Raw genomic sequence first — 10,063 nt, forward strand, 5'->3', positions numbered from 1 at the left:
TATACAATCAAAATGACTTCAACAGAAACGTAAAGTATAATTATTCTTATTTCCAAACTGAAGTTTTAACTCCTCTATCCAAAAACTCAAATTGGATGCCTTCACAACCTAATCTATACATTAGTATTTAATGCAATTAAAAAAGGGATGTAGCCAATTAGAGCAAAGATCGATGTCTATTCATTTGGTAAATATCAGAGCTGCAATATATAGTTCCAGACTTCGACATAGCAACGAAATAAAGACCACGTGGTCATCTTGTTCTGTCTAGATATAACCTTGCTGCAGAGAAAAGCAAAATCCCTCAACAATCACGTATTGGTCAAATTGGTAACACATGCATACCAAGTCGAAAACTTTGAAGTCCAAGAGATGAATTGTATACTCGAATGCTAAAAAAAGTCCTTGATCTTTATACGTCTAATGGGGTCCCTTCATTAATCATTAACTACTAAAATCCCCAGATGGGTATATGTTCATTAGTATATCCAGCTAGCTATTTCCATTAGAGGAATAAGGTAGGTTGATACAGAGATCATTATATTAAGAGGCTAATCTCATCAAACTGGGAGTCAAATCTCACACTCTCAGGTTTGGTGGGTTCACATCACATCAATGCAAAGAATAAAAGGAAGAAGATGAAGATGGCAAGTAGAGATAAGATGATCATATTGGTTTTCTGCTTCATATGCATAAACTCATTCAAAGTTGAAGCACAGTCTGCAACTCTTATTGCTTCAGAAGGTAGGTGGCTCATGACTATTTATTCTTCTTCTTCTTCTGGTATCAGTTTTGATTCTTGAATGAAGTTATAGCAGCAGCATATAGTGTTTAAAGATTGCACGTACCTATGTGTTAGTGCAATCTGAACTCAATGGCTTTCAGCTACATCGTTTAGATTCTGTTCTTTCTTTCGTGGAGAATATAACCCGCGATCACATCGGGGAAATTTTTCTACTTTCTGAGTCTGACAGATGATAATTGAGTAGTTAGCCATTTCATTGTTGATTTCAAACACTACTCAATGATTGATGTGATGAGAACATGATTTCTATCCACTAGTTGGGTCAAAACCAGGCCTTTCCATTCACTGAGGCCCATCCTTACCACCTCTACTCCAGCCCAACAAACCCAATAGCTCTTCTCTCATGAATTTGGTTTGTGCTTGCAGTGGAAGCTCTGAAAGAAATAGCTACACAAATAGGAAAGAAAGATTGGAACTTTAGCGTCGACCCTTGCAGCAATGACACGAGCTGGGCCACCCCAATATCAGCTGCCAGGCCTCTGTTCAACAACACCGTCACCTGCAACTGCTCCTTCTCCGATGGTGCATGCCACGTCACCAACATGTATGTCACTTCCAAAAGCTTGTTCACTTGGTTTTCTTATGCACGCTAACTGTTTGTGGAATTGTCAAACTGGGTTTTGATTGTTTCCATGGATTTGGAGTAAAAGTTCCTATCTTTGTCCAAGTGAGTTTTAATTGTTTCTATGGATATGGGATTATGGATGCTTAAAGTTCCTAAATTTGTTGATTGAGAATGGAGATGTATAATGTTTAGGATGATTGCTTTTGTCTACAAAGACTTGAACTTTGAGACTTTTTTGTAATGCAGCTTTCTTAAAGGGCAAGACCTTGCTGGTGTGCTTCCACCGTCTATTGCAAAGTTACCCTACCTGATAAATGTGTAAGGGAAACATTTTCAGTTGTGTATTTTAAAATGTATCATCTGAGATGGTTTAAAAAGTGTCCACAAATGGTATAACTTGTTCTTGTTTACAGCGATTTCACAAGGAACTACCTAAATGGCAGCATACCACGAGAATGGGCATCGACGAAGTTGCAATATCTGTAAGGAATTTTGTACTTCATGTTACTTGTTGTTCAATAATTAGTTTATATCGGTTGAACTATAAGATAGTACAATGCAGGTCCATTACTGTGAACAACTTATCTGGACCAATCCCAAGCTACCTGGGAAACATTACCACTCTAACTTATCTGTATGCTCGGGTTCTATCTCTCTTGCGATTGCATTATTTACTGAATAAACTTTTAAGTTATGTTTTTGGTCAACTATGATGGAGTGAATATTTTTCAGGAGCATAGAGAATAACATATTCTCAGGAACTGTTCCTCCTGAGCTTGGAAACTTGGTTAACTTGCAGAATCTGTAAGCTCTGTTTCTGCTTTTTACCATTATTTTTTTATTTAATTCTTATCTTTGATATCTTATAACTTGACTAGCAAGTACCATTCAGTAAGTTGTTTAGTTTCATTGTGTCTCCAGTATTCTTAGTGCAAACAATCTCACAGGAGAATTGCCGGCGGCTCTTATGAATCTGACTAAGTTAACAGAACTGTAAGTAACCCTTAACATTTGCTGTATTTATAGTTACTATAACTTTTCATGTTTTTTTTTTTTTTTTTTCCTTCCCCAATCCTTTCTTCTATGCAGGAGGATTAGCAGCAACAACTTCACTGGAAGAATGCCCGACTTTTTTCAAAGTTGGAATCAACTTCAGAAATTGTAAGTATTTGTCCTCTCGCATAATAGTTGAGAACTAAGATATAGCAATGTAAGTGCTTTTTGCTAGTGTATATTCTTAATTGATAAAATGTAGAATTGGTGTAACCTCCATCCATATTGAATTCTTATTTTGACAGAGAGATCCAAGCTAGTGGTCTACAAGGCCCCATTCCATCTAGCATTTCTGTCTTGAGTAATTTAACAGAACTGTGAGTTCCACGTCCAACTCTAAGTTGTATTAACACTACAAACCATTATCTAAATTTAACAATTTACTATATCTTCATATCACAGGGAATTTATTTGTATTTTTTATCTGACAATTATCTATGATGCAATTTTTGCAGAAGGATCAGCGACTTAAATGGAGGGGGTTCAGTATTTCCAAACTTGAGCAATATGATAAGCTTGCAAAGATTGTAAGTCTAAAAGATGTTGTATTTTCTTTTCATCTACAGTTTTAGACTAATCCATGCTTCTCTGCAACTGTTCTGATATGGAGTTATGTTGCAGAATGCTCAGGAGCTGTAACTTATCTGGACCTATTCCTTCTGATTTATCAGCAATGTCACAGTTGAAAACATTGTAATATGGCTATTCTTTTACCCTTTTTTTTTTTTTTGTTCTTCCTTTCTTTTTCTTGTTGCATAGCCCACAATTAATTGATTTTCTTGATAGTAAGTTGACTGCTACTGACAGTTTATTTCTTCAGAGAACTTCCGGCTACTTCACTTAAGGTTCTTATAACACCTCCTTCTTTTTCTTTTTCTTTTCTTTCTTTTTCTTGCAGAGATCTAAGCTTCAACAGATTGGAGGGGAGCATTCCTGATTTGGCAGATCTGACACCCTTGCAGAACTTGTAAGAAATTTAAACTTCATTAAGGTCACTAGCTAGCATACTACACATACTAAATTCCATCTCAAATGGGATGATAGATTGGATGTAGGAAAAAGGAAGTGTAAGGTACATTAAATGTTGGCATCCATGTGTGCTATGTCTTAATGGAATGTGGTTATGTGATTGCTTGCTGAATAGGTATCTAACAAGCAACTTGCTTACTGGATCTATTCCAGACTGGATCAAGAGCAGAGATAATCGCTAGTATGTGCCCCTATATCAGATTTCCTTGGAATTTTACTTTTCTACTGAAGCCTGCTAAGATGTCTCATTATGTTTTTCACACATGCACTAACACACAGATAATTTAAATTTGAGAACATCCACTTTTGCTAGAGGCTAATCTCAATATTGTTTTAGAGGTACATTGTTGAATGTGTTTCCACAACGTACAATTTTATCATTTACTGCCTAGGCATGCTGTTTAATATCTGGCTTAAGATCTAAGTTAGATCACATGTTAAATATGACTAGTGAGGAATCATACATCAAAATGGCTTTGTTGAATATATTCATTTGAACTGAATGTGGAGGAACAAAGACTAGAAATTATTTCCTTGTCAAAATATTAGGCTGTTCTATTTAATTTCCCAAAAACCTGGTTTGCAACATTTAGATGATCACCAGGTTTTGTGTCATAAATTTATCCTTTGAAACATATGAAAACGCATATCAATTTTCCAGTAGTGGACTTCTACTGGCTTACAATTTTGTGTTATTTGTGTGCAGCGAGATAGATGTTTCTTACAATAATTTTTCTGAGAGCTCTGAGTCACCTTCTTGTACAGAAAACCTGTAAGAAGTTGTTGCATTCTAGTTGGCATACATGGCACACTTTTTCTTTTTGTGAGATACTTTGATGTCTTCATTTCACCCATTTTTGTTTCTGAACCTAACTGAATTGGAATGTATCAGGAACGTGTTCAAAAGCTTTTCTGCACATGATAACTCGTAAGCTGATTTGATGAAGATATTTTCTTTTTTTTAGTATCATTTTTTTGGACTTTATATTTACATGAACTGATTTTGTACTACACCATCCAGATTATATGCAGAGTGCCTGAAGAGCTCTCCATGTCCAAAAGGTACCATTATATCACTTAGGTTCAGAAAATGATTATGATGTAAATACTTTAGTTATCCAACTGCGGTTTTTTTCAATAGATAACTATTTTTCAAAATAGGATATGGCATGTAGTATAAATTTGCATTTGCATTTGCATTTGCATATGTAGTCACGGAAATGGTTCATAACAATTTTCATTTAAATTCATATGGTTTTTTTTCTTTCCCCTCCTTTTAATTGACAGATCAGTACTCATTGCATATCAATTGTGGTGGTAAAGCAACCACCATTGGAGGAATCAACTTTGAAGCGGATCAAGACCCAGGAGGTGCAGCACATTTTGTTCCTTCAGGGCCTAGCTGGGGATTCAGTAGCACTGGACATTTCTGGGATGTTAACACCACCTCTAAAGACTACATAGCAACTAATATATCTATACTCGGGATGAACAACTCTGAGTTGTACACAGATGCACGCCTCTCTCCTCTTTCTCTCACGTATTATGGACGCTGCTTCGGCAGTGGAAATTATACTGTGAAGCTTTACTTTTCGGAGATTATAATCAGAGGCAATAGATCTTTTTCTAGTCTTGGAAGACGGATATTCGATGTTTATATTCAGGTAGCCACTCATACTGTTTATGCACTCTATAGGCCACAACGATCTCTGATTGTTTGCATTTGTTACAGGAGAAGTTAGTGTTGAAGGATTTCGACATTGAAAAGGATGCCCAAGGGGTTGATAAGCCAGTCATCTGGGCATTTAAAGCAGTTGAGGTTAAGAAGAAAACTTTAGAGATCCGATTTCATTGGTCTGGGAAAGGGACAACAGCTTCCCCAAACAGAGGAGTATATGGTCCCCTTATTTCAGCTCTCTCTATAGAATCAGGTATTTTCCGCATTTGAAACATTACTCTCTGTCTCTTTCTCTCTCTTCATTTTTTTTTTTGACTTGTTTGAAACATACAAGCAAGTGAAGCAACTAAAACTTAATTGTGATAGATCGTAAAATACTAGAAACAGAATTGTGGAAGAAGATGGGAGTCTGTTTACTTCAAAAGCACAGGACTATATGCAATATTTTTAACATACTAATACTAATTTATCGTTTTCTTCGTCATCTTTCTAACTAAGTTTAATCTTTAAGAAATTTCCATATAAATTTGATTTTTATAACATCCTAAGACAATTCTGTTTTGGACTGTTATACCCAATGTATGGCTGCATATCCTATAATCTGAGCTTATACTCTATGTTGATCATCTGTTTATTGATTTTCATTAATTTTTTAGAGTTCAAGCCTCCTCATGATAGCAAGACATGGGTATTTATTGTGGTGGGAGCTTCGGTTTTGTGCCTCATTCTGTTGATTTTAAGCATTCTTTGGTGGAGAGGCTGTCTGGATAAGAAGACATCAAGAGAAGAAGGTGATACTAATTTACCATGCTAATTTCTAGCGGTAGTAGCAGTGCATTGGTTCATATATTTTTTACTTTTTATATATATTTTTTTTTAATTTCATGTAATAAACAGTTGGATACTATGTGATAAGAAATTTATGAATTTGCAATACATTACCAATATCCTAAGTTCCTAACCTTGTTCGATGGACAGCTCTGAGAGGACTGGATCTGCAAACTGGCTTTTTCACCTTCAAGCAAATAAAAGCTGCAACTAATAACTTTGATCCTGTAAACAAAATTGGGGAAGGTGGTTTTGGATCTGTGTACAAGGTACCATAAAACTCCATCTTTCTTTCTTTTAATATTTTGGTGTTTATTCAACTGCTTTCCTTATTGGTAGGCATCTTATCATGATTGAAAATTAAAACTATTCAATGCAGGGAATACTACTGGATGGTACTATAATTGCAGTAAAGCAATTATCTGCAAAATCAAAGCAAGGAAATCGTGAATTTGTGAACGAAATAGGCATGATTTCTGGTTTACAGCATCCAAATGTCGTGAGATTGTATGGATGTTGTGTTGAAGCAAATCAGTTACTTTTGGTATATGAATACATGGAGAACAATAGCCTTGCACATGCTTTGTTTGGTAAGCTTATCATGCCTAGGAACAATATTGAAATCATGTATTACAAACTGTACTAAAATAACCCATTAATTGTGAATCTCTGTTAAATGTAGGTCCAGAGGGAGGTCTGGACTGGCCTACGAGGCAGAAAATATGCATAGGCATAGCAAAAGGTCTGGCATATTTGCATGAGGAATCAGCACTGAAGGTTGTCCACAGAGATATTAAATCTACGAATGTATTACTGGACCAAGACCTTAACGCTAAGATCTCAGACTTTGGTCTGGCCAAGCTTGACGAAGAAGAGAATACCCACATTAGCACCAGAGTTGCTGGAACTATGTAAGTTGCTCTTACATATGGCTACCTGTATGCATATATTCTCTAAACGCCATATTTCCGAGTAATTTTGATTTGCGGCAACTTTTGTGAACAAAATCTTAAATCTGACATAATCATGAACAAACTAACATATATATCTCTCTCTAAATTCTAATGATGCGGTCTATAGAGTAACTTCATGGACCGCTTAATAGCATGCTGAAATCCAGCAAAATATTTGAACATGTAATCTTGTGTAAATGTTCTGTTGGCATTGGCTGTAGTTTGAGACGAAATGCCTCATGCCAGAGTGAATATTCAGTCGGAGTAACAATCTTTCTTGTGCAGAGGATACATGGCGCCTGAATATGCACTATGGGGTTATTTAACATACAAAGCAGATGTATACAGTTTTGGTGTTGTCGCATTGGAAATTGTTGTTGGAAAGAACAACATGAAATTTCGAGCAGATGAGAACTTTGTAGGCCTTGTGGATTGGGTAAGATAGATCTGGACTCATTCAAATACCTTCCAGTACATGCAACTAGAACAGCTTTGTGGCCATTACTACTTCATGGACTTCTCTGCTAAGCTTGGTTTGCTTTCCATGTCCAATCTTTTGTCTTTGCTCGTTTTCAGGCCCTTGTTTTACAACAAAAAGGGAATCTAATGGAGCTCGTGGATCCAAGGCTGGGGTCCGATTTCAGCAAGGAAGAGGCAATTAGAATGGTCAAAGTAGCTCTGCTATGCACCAATCCGGCACCAGCACTTAGGCCAACGATGTCTGCAGTAGTGAGTATGCTTGAAGGGAGGAGCGTTGTTCCTGAATTGATTATGGATCCAAGTATCTATGGTGATGAGACGAGGTTGACTGCCTTGAGGGACCGGTTTGAGAAGTTTGCAGCAGAAGACAGCTCATCAAGTGGAACTCAGAGCTTCTTGCGTGGATCAGATGCAACATCGATTGGTTGTTCTGCTACTGCTACGTCTTCAGATCTCTACAAAGTTAGTCCTACTTCTTAGTAATGTAGACACACAGGAATGTTACCTCACTTGTCTTTTGGAAAACGTATTGCACACATGAATTCACATGGCAATGATCATAATAGGAAATGTAGCACCATTTTAGTAAGAACTGTATTGCAATTGACCAGCCATCTTCTGAATGGCTAACAAGTCAAGAAATCCGCTCGCCGACAGAGAAAAAAGAAAAAAGAAAAAGAAGATAAGTCAAGAACACTGCACAAGGGAAAGCTTTGTGAAGTTTCATTAGCGATATCATGATCGGATTGGTCATCCCAGCTTTTCCGATATAGTTGCCAACATGAATTAAAAAGACAGAGACATGTCCGACAAGGTGGATGTCTAATACCTAAAGGTCCATAGATCTAACACGATTCTACCGGAAGACCTTGTAGATTCTTGGTCTATATTTAAGTCTAAGCATAAGCAGATATAAAGATGACCATGACTACATTAACCATGAAAGTCCTTGTCCAAAAGTCCAGGTCCTTGTCCAAAAAAGAACTTATCTAGGAAAAAAAAATGAATTTAGAGCAATCTAAATGAACAAGATCGAACTAGTTTTAAGGATAATTTAATAATTCAGCACTTAAAACTTTGACAGTCGATTATATACCTCATTAATGTAGCGTGTTGACCAAGGTCGCAGCTAGCTAGCGAAGAAGAGCAAAGCTCATGAATAGCATGAAAAGAAGATGAAGCATAGGACCATTATGCTCCCCATTTTGGTTCTCTGCGTGGTCTGCATAACACTACCACTCCATTCTTGTACATGTTAGGGCACCATTCTGGAGGATAGTACTATTCAGGCAGTTGCGGGAGAGGTCACTGAAGCAGAAAGAAAGAAATGAGTCATTGCTTCATTCAAAACTGAAATACAGATAAATTAGTTAGTGAAAATAATATGTCTCAAACTTGGAGTGGTGACAGTGCGCTTACATTTCTTGGAGATAGGGGAGCCTGATCAACTCTGGTGGGAGTTGTCCTGGCAAATTTTGATATTTGAAAACTCTGCGCTTCATCAAAGTAGATGGTTATATATCTGAATTACTATATATATATATATATATAAAACAAAGATCAACAACTCAGTTAAACCGTGCCTAAAAGGAAACACAAGCACTGAACTAAGACCAAAACACATGAATTAGTCATGAGTCATACAAAAATAGCTACAAAAACAATCCAGCACAAAGTTGAGCCATCAACTCCAACTCATTATAACAACAGAAACTCATTATAAGTTTATAACCAACAGAAGCAAGGATTGCTGGCCTTGTAAGCTTAGCTTCAATTATGCAGTTAAACCTTGGTTTACTTAGGCATCATTGTAACAGTCATTGTCATTTCATGATTCATCCACTTGAAGTAAAAGACAAAAGGGTGTGTAGAATATACAGACATAAAATTGAACCAGTTGAATTGACAAAGGTAGGGATTTGAGACCGTAGAAACACAAAATCGGGATCTTTCATTTCTCAGACCGACATAAAAAGATGGGTTCAATTTTTTCTAAGAAAGATCGAGGGTGTCTGACCTGGAGCTCTCCTACTTGTCTCAACGCAATTCCAGAAGATGCACTCCACAACCCAATCCCAAAACAAAGCGATGCTCTCCACCTCCGGTTGAAATCGCTGTCTCTTTCTTTCACTCAGCTCTTCTGTCAAGACCCACAACGAAAGAAAAGAGACAAAGGCGTAAATTTCATAACACAATACAGAAATTAAAGAATAATAGAGACCTTAACTCAGCCGGAGCCTTGACCCCTACCTTCGTTCACATTCACCTGTTATGACTATGACCGAGACCTTCTTTTTCTCCACCTACTAGTTTCACACCCGTCGTGTTATATTGATGAACTTGGAAGTTTCCTTGTTATCCACGTCTTTAATTATTTATTTATTTTTCATATTTTTGTTCTAAATTTTTTTATTTTACTATAGTAATCATTTTATATAATTTTATTATGAGAACTTTTAAGTTAAAGAGTATTATGGGCACTTTAAAATTTGGTGAAGTTTTTTTGACACTAAAAGAGCGCCCCCATTTATAGTAGTAAAGATATGCTTAGCTTGGGAAATGATAGAGAGATCCATATGCGTTTTGGGGGCAAATCCTAAAAAGCACACGAGAAACATGTATGCATTGAGATAGGACTTAAAAACAATTCACCCAATCGTCTTGTTTTCTAT

At 36.6% G+C, this 10,063-nt stretch overlaps 1 protein-coding gene and 1 long non-coding RNA gene across 4 annotated transcripts; one reads left to right on the plus strand and one right to left on the minus strand.

Moving 5' to 3' along the window:
* The first annotated feature begins 592 nt into the window (after nucleotides 1–592).
* On the plus strand, nucleotides 593–8,010 carry LOC133727928 (probable leucine-rich repeat receptor-like serine/threonine-protein kinase At3g14840). Its single transcript, XM_062155330.1, has 24 exons — nucleotides 593–744; nucleotides 1,172–1,349; nucleotides 1,617–1,688; nucleotides 1,784–1,852; nucleotides 1,933–2,004; nucleotides 2,103–2,174; nucleotides 2,292–2,363; nucleotides 2,460–2,531; nucleotides 2,669–2,740; nucleotides 2,879–2,950; nucleotides 3,045–3,116; nucleotides 3,322–3,390; nucleotides 3,568–3,633; nucleotides 4,159–4,224; nucleotides 4,345–4,380; nucleotides 4,474–4,514; nucleotides 4,740–5,116; nucleotides 5,185–5,383; nucleotides 5,787–5,921; nucleotides 6,109–6,227; nucleotides 6,338–6,548; nucleotides 6,641–6,869; nucleotides 7,197–7,347; nucleotides 7,488–8,010. The coding sequence occupies exons 1-24, from the start codon at nucleotides 639–641 to the stop codon at nucleotides 7,869–7,871; spliced, it is 3,012 nt and encodes a 1,003-aa protein (XP_062011314.1). The 5' UTR covers nucleotides 593–638; the 3' UTR covers nucleotides 7,872–8,010.
* Nucleotides 8,011–8,304: 294 nt separating this feature from the next.
* On the minus strand, nucleotides 8,305–9,707 carry LOC133727929 (uncharacterized). 3 transcript variants are annotated; one of them, XR_009855443.1, is made up of 4 exons: nucleotides 9,642–9,707; nucleotides 9,409–9,531; nucleotides 8,811–8,882; nucleotides 8,305–8,699 (listed from the first exon to the last, which is right to left on the minus strand). It is a non-coding gene; the product is annotated as an uncharacterized LOC133727929 (long non-coding RNA). The 3 variants fall into 3 exon arrangements; XR_009855444.1 differs by lacking the exon at nucleotides 9,642–9,707 and having other exon boundaries at nucleotides 8,305–8,380; nucleotides 8,488–8,699; nucleotides 9,409–9,597; XR_009855442.1 differs by lacking the exon at nucleotides 9,642–9,707 and having other exon boundaries at nucleotides 9,409–9,595.
* Between the last annotated feature and the right edge of the window lie 356 nt (nucleotides 9,708–10,063).

Source organism: Rosa rugosa, chromosome 2, assembly GCF_958449725.1.
Source record: "Rosa rugosa chromosome 2, drRosRugo1.1, whole genome shotgun sequence".
Classification (NCBI taxonomy): domain Eukaryota; kingdom Viridiplantae; phylum Streptophyta; class Magnoliopsida; order Rosales; family Rosaceae; genus Rosa; species Rosa rugosa.

Bases quoted from the DNA above. Each gene is read 5' to 3' on its own strand.
- LOC133727928 (XM_062155330.1), top strand. From the start codon at position 639: ATGAAGATGGCAAGTAGAGATAAGATGATCATATTGGTTTTCTGCTTC. The intron at 1,689-1,783 runs GTAAGGGAAACA...TCTTGTTTACAG, and splicing joins TTACCCTACCTGATAAATGT to CGATTTCACAAGGAACTACC. The intron at 4,515-4,739 runs GTACCATTATAT...TTTAATTGACAG, and splicing joins GAGCTCTCCATGTCCAAAAG to ATCAGTACTCATTGCATATC.